Below are 14502 nucleotides of genomic sequence, written 5' to 3'. Positions count from 1 at the left end.
CCCGTCCTTTCTGTGCCAGTAGCATAATTCGATCAAATATTTATTGTTCATGAGGGGTGCCTTATAATTAATCACAGGCAACTGAATTTTTATCAGTAAGTCTCTAAATTAGCCAAATATCGAAACATTCTACCCCTCAATGTACAGTTTAGATACACAAGGTGTGCAACGCCATTTTGACCCCCTGTTCAATTCAGGCTTCAATTTAACACATAAATCGGATATGCCTACTGGTTTCGTGTAGCATTGGGTTCCAATATGATATTTCTCGCTACATATTTCTTCCTTAAGTTTAAATCCAACGCGTTGATAATGTTATCAGCTAAACTTAATGCTGACTTCAAATTTCGTCACAGGGCCCGATCGCCATCAGCTGACGTCACGGAAATTTAATCTCGACACCAAATGCTCCTATACATAAAATTTTAAAATACAACAATAAATTTATTTCATTGACAAACAAAATCAGATAAAAATTAAAAACCGAAAGATAATGTTGTTTTGATAGTCTTGATTTTATTTATCATATGTTATATGTGTTAGAAACAAATCATTGGTAGAGGCTTTGTTGAAGTTTCTGTTGTCGATAGGTAGCGCCTTATGGAGGTTTCCGGTTGCCGACACATGCCATATAGCGGCTAGCGAAGCTAACCGCTTAAAAACTAACATTTGGTGTTGTAGTCTTATCTCTGTATAAATAATCGCCAGTCCGATTATGAATACATTTTTAATTACAAAATATTGTCGATATTTCCATTGCGAGCCTTAACTGTACTGCGGGTGATTCGATACGCAAGAGCAGGCTCTACGTACGAACGATTTCAAAAACGAGGTAAATTATTGAAAAACACGTTGATGAAACAAGAATATCAGCAGTCTCGTTTTAACTCATCATTTCGTAAGTTTTATGGTCGATACAGTGACCTTGTCAGCTCGTACAATTTGTCATTGAATGAAATGCTGACTGACGTTTATCATACTAATTGTTAGTCAAATATTTAAACAATGAATTCGAATTGACAAAAGGATTTTTCCGTTATTTCTCGATTATGCACACGGCGGATGTGACTGGTCGACAGGTGATTCTCGTTCATCCATGGCACCCTTTCCTACGTCTGATGTTTTGGGGGTCCGTGTTTGCTCTGCTCCTATTTTGTAAAGTTTTATGGACTATTGATCGTGAATATGTTCCAGAGTGTGAATTTTATTGATTTTGAAATAAATACATTTCTTAGATAATCCATGAATATAACATAACTCCAACACAAGCTAAAATTCACCCATCCCTTGACTTCCGTGGATGTCGTTGGGGCACCTTTGAAGACCTATCCACCACTTTAATCCATAAATCTGTTTTCAGTCGTTCTCTGGGTTTCTGCGAGGCTTAGTCCAGTCCACTCTGGGATGTTGTCTTCCCAACTCTTAGTTTGCTAAAATACTGGACACATATAGTAGTGGTTTCATATGCTTAAGAAAACAATAATTTTAAGATTGTCAACCCTAAAGCAAACATGAGTGCAACGAAGCCCAGAATACTCATAGCTAGAGATGTGCGCAATTAGCGTTTTGATTCAGTTAGAAAAATTGTTGAATATTTTAACAATAGAATGATTATTTAATCTTCAAATATCATTTACTTGAGAATTTTTAAAAAAACATACCAGATACTATAAAGAGAATGCACTTATACTTGATTCACATAAAAAGAAGAACACATCTAAGACAGAGACGTCGAGATGTGATGGTCACTATGCTCGTTATGGGCGAAGATATCTGTATCCTCCTTTCCTATTGCCGAGATTTGTGACAAATGGACTATTCTTGTTATAATACATGTAAATTACCTGCTTGCTAAAAATTATTAGACTCAGAAAAGTCTTTTAGATGCTGTGAACAAAACTCTAAATGACATGCCACGTGACTGTCTGGACCAAGTGATTCGCCCATGGGCAGAAAAGTGGCAGACATGCAAGGAATCGAAACCAGATTGGATGATACACAATGAAATCTAATTTTATATCTTTTATGGAAGTACATATAATTCAATTAATTCTCCAACTTTTTGACCGCCCTCATATGCTAACAAATATGATATTTCACTGGGTCGAAATCAGGATGTTTTAAACGAATAATTGGGCCTTTGTTTTTACACTGAATTTGACTATGTAATGTTCCGTCTATCTCACTGACACATAGGGTTCACAGTAATTGTAACCCATCCACAAGGGATGCTTACTTCTCCTATAGATGCACCAGACCACACCTTTGGAATTCCCAGGGGGTCTTTATTTTATGGCTTCTTCAATGATCTGTATGCTTTATAGACTTTTGAGATTAGTCAAAGTTCATTAAATTCACTCTATTTATTGATTATATGTATCTATGTACAGTACATTATGTCCTCATGTACAGTGAATAGACTTTATTTTAATTTTTCGTTTTTGAAACTGTTCGTTAAGTACAACAAACTCTTGCGTGTCAAAGAAATAAAAATCTATATACAGGTGATAAGGGTATATTGCTATATAAAACTTGTTGACGATTTTTAAAGATGAAATGATCATAAAGCTTTGAGGTTATGTTACCAGATACGTTTTTTTTTCTAGTAATATATCTAAATGAAAGAAACGATTGTTAACTGATAATACGTCACTGATAGATCTATATGTCAAGTTGAGAGCAACAGCAAGTATATTTTTTCTTCTCGCGTTTGTTTTTGAAAAAGTCGTTCTTCATATAAATACAACAATATGTTTGCTAGTAACGGGTGCAATTGGTACCCATGCGTTTTCCGACAGGTTGTTGGAAGACCTGGTATCCAAAAACTATGTACAGAGATATTGTCAATTTGAAACCCAAGCATCTTTTTCATATTAACATCAGAGCACTTGTGTACAGTCAGAGTATTTTTTAACAAAATACGGTATGTGTACTTATAAAAGTGGGCTTCATATTTTAGCTACTTCGGTCTGGACAACAATGCACTTATTCATGAATACACTTTACTAAATAAATCATAAATATGATACAAAGCAAGAACATGTGTAGCGCTAACTCATGCCTGCGCTAGCCACTCGATACCCAATCTTATAAATTTTGAATACTGTAGACGTACTTTTTTCCACGGGGTCATAATTCAGCGGAATCTCAATTTCTGTTTCATCCGCATGTAGAAAATGACGCGGATTTCCTAGAATGTCACTATATGCCTTACATTTACATAAAGAACGCTTGGACAAATTTCCGCGGAAAATTTGTGACCGCATAGATATGCGTAAATTAATACCACGCAAAAAAGTACTTCTACAGTAAGTTAATTCATTATGTACATGTACAGTAACTTTGTAAATGATCAATGACAAGGTAATCAATTTACGATTTCATTTTTTTTATAAAAAAGCAGATGTCGATAATGTCAAAAAACCCCGACTTCAAATATTCATGAGGTCTGGTTGTATGAAATGTTAAAGTCATCCGTTTTGATGCTATTAATTTTCGTTAAATTTTTCGCTTTTAAATTTTCCAATTATTCCTTGTGATATTTGACTATCTACTTCTGATTTACACCATTCCTGGAATATTTTGTAAGTACTTTTACAGTTTCTCCTTAAAGGCCCTGTCACACCAAGCTGCGTTCACACGGAGTCATTACTGCGTTGTTAATTTTTTAAAATCGCCGTGGAGTCGCAGGAAAATTTCACAATTTTCTGTAAGATTTTCACAATATGAAGATGTCACGGCGTCCGTACGGCGACGGACGCGATTCTACGGCGATCTCACGGCGTTCTACTGCGTTCCCACGGAGATCTCTCGGCGATTGATTGCGCTTCCGCGGAGTTTTCACGGCGCGTTAGGAGTTTTCACCTCGTGTTCACAGCGTTATCTTGCGCTGACTGCGTTCACAATACGTTCACAACGCGTTCTATACTCATTGATATATATTCAGAAGGAATGTAAAACATTTTTGTTTAAAGATTCAAGTTACACGATGAAAAGACTCTAATCATGCCAAGAAATATTCTTAATAATTAAAAATGTTCTATTTTAATAATTTATTACTGAATTATTAATAGGTTTAAGATTAAATTCCTTTTTTTTTCAATTTTATCGGTTCAGATGTGCTGTTAGATTTTCTTTGATTTATTATGAATGCAACAAAAAAAAAAAAAAAATAAAATAAAATAAAATAAACACACTGCAAAGTTTTCTACAAAATTTAAATGAAACAACAGAACAAGTTAGGGTGTAATTTTCTCTTCAATTTTTTTCACTAAAATGCACCTAGTTTAACAAATACGTTGGAATTATTGCTGATCAAATATGATCCCATTGCTCTGTTTTGTGAGCTGGCTAACAACGCTCTAACAACGCCGTGAAAGCGCATTGTGATCGCCAACGGACGCTTTAGAAACGCCATGGGAGCGCAATGATCGCAGTGACAACTCCGTGCTGTCGCCGTGTAATCGCAGTCGAAAAAATCACAAGACGATAAATCTCATCAGAAGCGCCGTAAAAACGCGATAGAAACGCAGTGACATCTCCAAGGACTCCGCGACATCTCCGTGAGGACTCCGTGGAAGCGCAGTCTACTATCACTGCGTTCGTGCCGCGATCATGTGCGTTCTCACGGCGTTCGTAAGGAGATCCTACTACGTTGCTGGAGATCTCACCGCGCTGCTACGGCGATCATACTACGTTTCTACTGCGTTCTTATCAGACCGCGATCACACGGCGCGTACTTTGTGCATGCCCAAAGTGATCGCCGTTCCCTGGCGTTCTGGGAGACCCTACGCGACCCTACGGCGTTCAGTGGAGATCTCGCCGCGTTGTCACGGCGCTGTAGGAGACTCTGGTGCGATCACCTCGGCGTTTTGCATTTTTTGAGGACGCCGTGCAGTCGCCGTGAGGACGCAGCCCTGGTGTGACAGGGGTTTAACTGCTGTTAGTATTTTTTTAAAAAGTAGAGAGGGACTTTAAAAGTAGAATATTTACTGGAATCAGCTAGTATATATCTTTTTGTAATAAGTTTTATGAAGTTTAATATATATCTTTTTGTAATAAGTTTTATGAAGTTTAGAGTTCCAGTATAGGTATTGTAATTAAAATTCATTTTGATTTATTGGGAATATATAAAAAATATTTAAAAAAGACGTTATGATTTTAAAGAATTTCCCCTTAACAAAGGTAGCTATAAGTATAAGTAGGATTTCTAGATTATATTTGTAGAATTAAATCTCAGCTCCTCTAAAATACAATTAAAAGCTTAACAAAAATTCTGTAACCTGTTTTGTCATTTGGGACCAGTACATACCATCTAATTCTTTTTTCACTTCTGAATTATTGAACGTTGAAGGATTGATTGTCTTCAAATTGTTCCTAATCGCTTAATGTGAGATTTTGACATCATCGATCATTTGATACTTTTAATCAATTCTTACAAAATGTCAAGGTCTTCCTTTTGTGTCGCCTACAGATCAGAGTGGCACTTTGGGATTACTTTACCTGCCGTCTGTCGGTTTGTCCTCAAAAACTTTAACCTTGCACAAAACTTTTGACTGGGTGGGGCTATGACTTTTATATTTCACAGGTGTATTTCTTGTGTCAAGACGTTTCTTTGGTTACACCAAATTTGTCCTCTTGACCCATAGTTTAACCTAAATTTACAAAAAACACCACACTTTATCTTTGACCATAACTTTTGAATAATAAGAGATAGGACTTTCATACCTCACGTGTAAATTTCTTGTGACTAAACCTTTTAGTGTGTATACATATTTTTGACCTGTTGACCTTAGAGTTTGACCCACTTTTTAAAAACTTAAACCTTGGTCATAACTTTTGAACAGTTAAGACTAGGGATTTCATTTTTTTACAGATATTTTCCTTGTGACAAAACCTTTCAATGGATATAAATATTTTCGACCTGTTGACATTGACCTTAGAGTTTGCCCACTTTATAAAGATTTTAACATTGGCTATAAGTGCGAACAGTTAGGACAAGGGCTTTTATATTTTACAGGTGTATTCCTTGTGACAAGTCCTTCTTTATAGTATCAACAATACTGGACTTTTGACCTTGACCTTTGGAGTTTGACATGTATGTGAGAAAATTCAACCCCCGCCATAAGCTGTAATACGGGGGATCAGTGTTTCACATATACATATTGTTTTTTTCTGAAAAAATAAGTGTAGGCACATGACTTAACACTGTCTCTTGACAGCTATATATACCCCAAACTGAGGTTTTTTGTTTTTAAAAGCACATTCTTTATTTTTAGATTCAAGGAATGAAAAGGGACAGATGTTGATTAAGTTATTAATCCCCTACCGATTAAAGCAGAGGGGACTATATATTTCCACTGAGTCAATCTGTACGTGTGGTTGTCCATCTGTCTGTCTGCTCTTCTGTCTGTCTGTTAGTCTGTCTCACTTGGTTTTTCGCATTTTCTAAAAGCTTGTAGATATTGAGCTGAGTTTTGGTATATGAATGTATCGTGATGAGTTACAGATCAAGTTTGCATTTCTTTACGCTTAAATTATTTTTGACAGAATTACGACCTTTTGAATTAGTCAGGGTTTTCCGCACTCTCTTCTAAACGTTTGCAGATATTGAGCTGAAATTAACCTTGGTGACTTTTAAATTAAGTTTGCATTTCGTTCTGCTTTATTGATTTTTGACAAAATCATGGCAGTTTCAATTTTTAACGGGAACCAAATTACACTTGCCGGTAGGGGACTAGTATTGCTAATGCAATACTCTCAGAATATGTGTTTACCCAGTCTCAGAATTTCACTGATATAAACACACAAACGCTTTATTTCTGATAATTTGATAAATAATGCAATTAAATCTGTTCCATATTCTATTTTACCCCCCCCCCCCCCCCCCAAAAAAAATTGCGGTTAAAATTAAATTCTTATTTTTTTCTCAATATTTTGGTTATTCGATGTGGCTTTTATTTATCATTCAGTATAGTATTCCTAATTATTATTACCTTTTTTTCAAATAATAGTTCTCCGGTTCCAACATTCTTTATCGCTCCAAAATTGAGCAACAGAATTCCGTTTTTCAAACTAAATTATAATATATAACTTTACTCCTTGTAAATATGCAGTGCCTGAGTCCTAATTGTATTATATTATTAAGAGTTTTTTGAGATTCCGATACTTAAAGTAATCTTTGTTTTTCCAATGAACAAGCACTCTGAGAGTATTGCATTAGAAATACTAGCCCCCTGCCGGCAATTGTAATTTGTTCCCATTAAAAATTAGAAATGCCGTAATTCTGTCAAAAAATCATTGAAGCAAAACATAATGCAAACTGAATCTGTATTTCCTCAAGCTACATTGTACACTCTAAAACCAAAAATCAGTCAATATCTGCAAGCATTCAGAAAAAACTGCGGAAAACCCTAAAAAACAAATGGACAGACAGACGGACATAGACTCAGAAGAAACAGATAGTCCCCTATGGTTTCACCGGTTGGGGACTAATAAGCAATGCGTGCATATATGGTTGTCTACGGATAGGGCTTTGGCGTCGGAAGCAAATTGAAAGTGGGGGGGGGGGGCTAGGGGTAAAATTTTTTTATACCTTCAAAACAACCCGACAAGCAAAAAAAAAGTGCATTGCCCCCCCCCCCAGCCCCCCGGTTCAGACGCCTATGTAGGGTGTGATTAATGTTTTGTATTATATAAATATAGCCCTTTGATGAGGTCGATCCATAGATATATCGACTTCACAGAAAAGCATTATTAATTAATTATAAATTAAAGGGCTACATTTGTTATATTATTTTTTACATAGATTGACAAAACAAAATGTGAAAATAATGGGAATAAGGCACATGTTTTCTCTCTTTAACACTTAGAGACTAGAGATAAAAATAAATCTTCTGTTTAATGTTAATGTGTTTGCTTTATACTGATGGAGTAATTTAGAGGATTTACTAATTCAAAATGCTCAATTTACTTGATTATATTTTGTATCAATTTTTGACAGGCATATCCAATATGTTTTAATATAAGGTAGATCCGATTCAAGGCTTCAAGGCATTGTTACGTCTCATCAATTACAGAACATGAAAAAAAATATTAATACAAATTGAAGTAAATATTTTTTTATGAAACATCTAGTCATATTCAGTATTGGCTATAATTGTGAAATCAGTGCTATTTTTGTTTTATAGAAAATTATCTCCATTTTAAGAAACATCAAGTCGATATGCATTTCAGATTCTATAAATAGTAACTCAAGTCTTTATGCTGTTATATACTTAATCATGTGATCAAGTTTAAGCCAATCAGAGAGCTTGGAATAAATGATAAAAATAATATACATGTATATACATGTAGACAAAGATTGTGACACACGGACTCAATGCTCTTATTAATCCCCTACCGGTCGGACTCCAGGTTTTCTCTGAGTCTGTCTGTCTAGTTGTCCCTCTGGTTGTCTGTCAGTCTGTTTTTTTTTTCTAAATGCTTGCAGATATCGAGTTGAAGTTTGGTTTGTGATTTGACCTTGATGAGTTACACATCAAATTTGAATTTTGTTCCGCTTTTATGATTTTTTATGGAAATATTGCAATTCAATTTAGTGGGACCCAGATTACATTGGCGGTAGGGGACTAGTATTGCTAATTCTGTACTCTGTGAATGGTTGTTCATATAGCTTAACGGATACATAAAATAGTCTTGACATCAGTTATACAGAGGAAAACATAATTTCTGTTTTAAAAAATACTTGGTATTAATATGACAAAGACGTTGAGTTTTTTTTCTATGGCATACTCAAATTTACGTTTTCTCAGCGCCCAATTGACATGTAGGAAGACCTCTTCGCTATTTCAATGATCATACAAATTCCACCAATGGCCGAGAGAACAATAGAAACTGCACAGAAAGCAAATGCAAAACTGAATTTGACAAAACTTCTGTCATTTCTCAATTCGGGGTATTTTCCTGCATAAACTGCAATGGACACGATGGTGCACACAGCTGAAACAAAACAGAATTTTAAGCAGATATATGCAGAAATAATAAACTACATTTGTTTAGATAAACATGTGGTATTACTCTACTTTTAAAATTAAAGGCAACAAGATATGAATCACAAATAGCAAATATCCCACTAAAATTAATATCTCCATGTAACTATTAACCTTACAGAAATACTATATACACTGTAAACTTAACTGAAAGATCTACACGAAAATCAAAGAGCTGTGGTGTCTTTCTGACTCTATTGTAAATATATATATATATATATATATATATATATATATATATATATATATATATATATATATATATATATATATATATATATATATATATATATATATATATATATATATATATACCGCTTATAAAGGACAAGATGATTGCGACGATCAACACCAAGCTTCTGTCCTTGAAACGTATCCTTAGGATGGCAGAAATAAGAGCAAAGGTCAAGGTGAAAATCCCTAGCAGCCCAAATGCTTGAACTGCTTTAAGCCAATCTAAAACAGTTATTTAAAAAATATATATCAATGAAATTCTTGAGTTTGAAATTTTATTTTAAATAGTAGTGTGTAGCGTATTAATCAGTAGTCTTTATGAATATGTATTCATATCTTTGTTCTAAAGTTGTTCGTTCAGTTCTATGTTAGCACACATGTGGGTACTTGCATGTATCACATCTTAAAGTCATGCTTATCAACAAAATTTATGAATTGTTACCTGGAACATCGATATCATCGCCATACTTAATGCATCCGGATTTTTTTTGGCCATTGATGTCGCTTGTGACACATTCCTTCCAGAGACCTGCATATAATTTCAGGCCACTTATCTCACCATAGATCCAATATGGCGCAGCCACGCCTATAACGTCTAGTATAAGGGCCGTGAGCAAGAATAGGCAGCCAAGTACGAAGAAGATGGAATTGCCTCCACATGGCATTTTAGCTTTTTATATTACACTGTTATTAAGTTAAAATAATGTAAAATACGTGTTTCATCTAATTAACTTGCATAATTTAGAGTAAATGATTGCTTTAAGTATTTAAACCATATTTCATTTGTTTCCCAAAACCCTTCAAAAGCATTAACTTACATATAGAAAATAAAGACATTTTCAAATCCTTGTATCCAAAGCCAAAATGTACGCAATGCATTGGATATTAGCATTTTTAATGCTTTTGTATTCTGTAGACTGACTTTTTTTCGCGGGGTCGTAATTCCGCGGAATCTCAATTTCAATTTTATCCGTGGATGGAAAATTATGCGGATTTATTAATATACCGTCACTATTATGCCTTACTTGTATATTTAGTATGCTTGGATAAATTTTCGCGGAAATTTGTGACCGCGTACATAGTGTAAATTAATACCACGCGGAAAAATGGACTTCTACAGATTATCAAAAACTTGACAATATATACATGCAGAATATAGAAACTGTTAATTTGTAAACTAATACTAGATAAGCAATAGGTCCTATGAATGAACAATCTGAATAAATACGAAACAGAAAATACCTTTAGGTAGTTCCTTAAAACGTTTATTCCCCCTGTTGAATGGAGTAAAAATGATTTTTTTTTAATGTCACAAGTTTTAATATGCTCCTTGACGAAAAACACTTATTCACGTAGAATCAGTATCACGCGTGATGTTTGAATTGTTTTTATGTATTGGTTACAACAATCAACACATTCATATGTGGATCATTTTCTTTTTTTAAAAAAGTTGAACAGTTGACAGCAAGTTTCTTGTAATTACCAGCCTGTATTTAAATTTAAAACTATATATATAGTAAGTCAATACAGAAATCGGGAACATTCACCTGGCCAGTCCCAACCCCTCAAGAAATTCTACAGCAACAATGTAGATAATAACTGTTCATCCTAACGTCAGTATATTTTGATAACCAGGTATTGTAGATTTTTTTCAGTCCCAGGAGTTATACATGTATATATAGATAGAAATTCATAGTCATGTTTTACAACCATGTTTTAACAGGCTAAATACGAAGCAAATATTTCTTAGCAGTGTTGTTTTAATTAAGATGAAAATAATACAATGAAAATAATGATAAAATATAAACTTAATGTTTTAAGATATGGGGTAACGTATATTTAAGGCCAAACTCATTAGAACTGTCATAAAGTGTTTTTATGAACTAATAAAGAGTTTAAGAAATTTTTGCGAACCGTAAATTTCTAAAAAGAATTCCTAGCTCTCCGTGTTTGTGAAGACACATTATGGTCACAGATATCTTTTTTTTATTTGGTCACAGATATCTTGGTCCAATCCAAGTTCACTGAATACCTATTTCGCCACCCTGTTGGAATACAACTGCCTCCTTGATGGCATTTCCTTGAGGGAGTTTGTACACCGAGGACTAAATTGTGTGAATGTATAAGGGTGGTACACTGTATATAACTTTTTTTTCACGTTCAACATGTTTCAACAAGTTTGCACAAAAACGGATATGAATTATATTAGTTACCAATCTCATTTTCTGGTTAAAACCAACGTGCTTTGCCAGTGTAAAAATAAAGAAAGCTAAAATCGTGAATATAGAAGTAGACTTTTGTTTTATTGGGGGAATCGAAAGTGTTTTACTCATAATCATATAGTAAAGCATATGAGGATGACACTTTTTAAACAACTTGTTTATAATTATGCGGAAATATTTCTTGAGTTCACAATGAATATAGCTCAGCTGTCCCTTGAAGCACAATAAAGGATCCGGAAATTCAGCATTTCATCATTACTCGAAAAGACATCCAGCGATTTCAGAGTGATAATAATTTAAGGAAAGGAGTCATGTGATTTCAGAATATGAATCACGGAAAGATGCGCAAAACTATATACAGTGTACATGTAATGCTTATTAATCTATTATTTGACAAAGGTCTAAGAATAAAAAATTACTTGCGTATACCAAAAGAATTTAAGGATATCCGATCCTCAGTCAGGGAGGATAACTCCAAAAATTAATATTTAATTTGAAATGCATCAAAATGAAGCTTGAAAATGAATTTTTTTCATGCAACAATTTTCATTTTAATCATCTCTATAAGATTAAAGGTTTTTGGAATTCTTAGAAAAAGTCTTATAAAAGTTGACATTTGTACGCTATAAAAGGAAAAAATAAGACAGTTTTAGAGAAATAAGATTTTCTTGAATGAAGCCTTAGATACTAAATGAATGCTTATTAGCATGATATTAAATAAGAAGTGATTTGTGGTGTATTGCAATGATAGAAAAAAACCGTTCATACTATGTATTATGAGTATATGACGGAAATACATGTAGAAGACAAAAAATACCAAATAAGTATAAGAATCATGGCAATTTCTCTGAATTCCTGGATACCTATAGTTTTTTAACCTAAAATATATTTGTTGATCAATTTGCAGTTAGAAAATGCATTGCAGATATTCCAATTCGGTTTTTTCGGCAAAAATATTGGAGATTTGGCAATTTTTCTTATACAATATGATTAATTTAATCTTTAACTTTAAAGAAATACTGTGGATCAATTTACATAATTTTGTGGATTCAGAGGTTCTTGTATAAGTACTTTTGATCACTTAACTGCCAATTTTATAAACCTGAGGATCGGACTAATTTAACTCTTTCTTCCGAATCACAAAGGACTTTAATCGGTAATGACCAATATATGTCCCTCAAAATCAAACTTTGATGGAGAAATATATAATTATACGAGGGACGTTCAATAAATAATGTCATTAGGATTCGGAAAGAAACAAAAAAGTTTTTTCTATAATTTAGTCTTCATGATTTAACTAAAATATTCTCTTTTGATTACAATACATGTTCGTAACATTTTTATTCAATTTCTAATTGTTTTTAGAACTCATTTTTGAGCATGACCCTTGGTATACTGGGATATGGCATATCCTATGATTTGCTCTACTTGTTTTTTTTCTTTCTGATGATTGTTTTTGATGAAGTTTGGGAAATGAAACAAATCAAAGGTTGAAAGATCTAGCAAATTCTGTTGGTGTGACATTACATTAACCCCCTGTTTATCCCCAAAACTCCTTTACTCTTCATGGCCTGTGGATTTGGACGCTGTCATGAAAAAATTTAATGTAGTGGACTCCTCATTCTGTTTCCTTCCTCTCATACACCTTTCATTTTTTTGCAAAAATTTGTTTAAAAGACTCCTCCAGAAATTGAACTTCCTCCCCGAATATGAATTTGAACAAGACCGCTAATATTTAGGAAAATAGCATCTAAAACTGTTGTTGTGCTCTTGCAAGTCTTTGTTCTTCTTAGGCCTTTGCATGTTGTCAAGTGCATCCTATTGTAAATTTGATTTGAGGGTTTAAAGCAAAATGGATTCAAGTTGCATTATCTATCTGAAGTTCAGAAAAACGTGGATAAGTACAATTTTTGATTTTTTAAAAATAATTGTTAAGATATTCCTACACGCTGTCGCTTTCACTCATTTTTCAAAATATAGGGTGACCTTTGAGCATTAAACTTTTTAACTATCAAATGTTTCTTTAAAACAGTGTGAACTACCCCCAAAATGATGTCAATCAATTTTGCCTTGCGTCTTAAAGTCAATAAAACATAATCAGTGATAATTTGTTGAATTTTTGCAAATATACATTGGTTGTTGTATGTTCTTGTTGCCAAGGACGGTACCCAGTTTTGAAGATCATTATATAATTTTTTTTTATTGAAATCTACCTGTTCATGGGTGTATAAAACACATTGGTTGCTGTAAATTTCACATATTTCATTTCATATATTTTTGGGATATTAACAAGTTTTACAGCTGCTTAAATGAAGCGTTTAATTTTACTGTAGTTTACTGATTCTTGACCATTCATTTTTAATGCAGTGTCTCGACTAGCCCTTGTTTTCCAGCTTCCAGCAATGAAATAATGCGATGAAAAATGGTCACATAAACTGTTATCAATTCATTAAAGATTCTATAATGAGAGAACATCAAGCTTAATGTCATATGATTTCTTTGTTGTATGTCATGGGGCTAATGACATTATTTATTGAACGTCCCTCGTATTCTAAAAAGGGGGATATCTGCAGACTTCATAAGCAATGACGTAATATGTTTGAAATGACGCCAGGAAAATGATGTAGATTTAATTTTCATAATTTCTACAGAAAAAGATACATATTGCGTCGGTATTTTAAGTAAAAGTCACCAAGCGCAGATCTGCTCAAGCTCAGTATTTTGAGATAATGTTTAGAATGATAATATCAATGAAACATATAAATATTGTTCTTGTGCCTGCTTGCGCTCTATAAATTTTAAAGCTAAAAATATTAAAATGTCATAAAAACAAAAATTGTGAATAACCTACTTTGAAACTATATGTTTTGTCATTTTATATTTCTCATACAATTTATACAATTCAGCACATTTCAAGAAATTTTCAAACTATGACTTTAATGGGGGCAATAATATATGCAATATACCTTAATCTTAAGTCCTATTACTTGGAAAGT

The 14502-nt window shown here is 33.5% G+C and overlaps 1 protein-coding gene across 2 annotated transcripts; it reads right to left on the bottom strand.

The window, feature by feature from the left end:
- Positions 1-8723: 8723 nt before the first annotated feature.
- On the bottom strand, positions 8724-10678 carry LOC134250907 (uncharacterized). 2 transcript variants are annotated; one of them, XM_062733275.1, is made up of 4 exons: positions 10527-10678; positions 9727-9971; positions 9366-9506; positions 8724-9000 (listed from the first exon to the last, which is right to left on the bottom strand). In XM_062733275.1, exons 2-4 carry the CDS (start codon positions 9947-9949, stop codon positions 8810-8812), a joined length of 555 nt encoding a protein of 184 aa, XP_062589259.1. In that variant the 5' UTR covers positions 9950-9971; positions 10527-10678; the 3' UTR covers positions 8724-8809. The 2 variants fall into 2 exon arrangements, with proteins under 2 accessions (XP_062589259.1, XP_062589258.1); XM_062733274.1 differs by having other exon boundaries at positions 9727-9968; positions 10527-10663.
- Between the last annotated feature and the right edge of the window lie 3824 nt (positions 10679-14502).

Source organism: Saccostrea cucullata, unplaced genomic scaffold (assembly GCF_032062105.1).
Source record: "Saccostrea cucullata isolate Sc308-1 unplaced genomic scaffold, CSIRO_AGI_Scuc_v1 ctg1481, whole genome shotgun sequence".
Lineage (NCBI taxonomy): Eukaryota > Metazoa > Mollusca > Bivalvia > Ostreida > Ostreidae > Saccostrea > Saccostrea cuccullata.
Note: the sequence above shows the minus strand (reverse complement) of the source record. Positions and strands in the feature narration are given on the sequence as shown.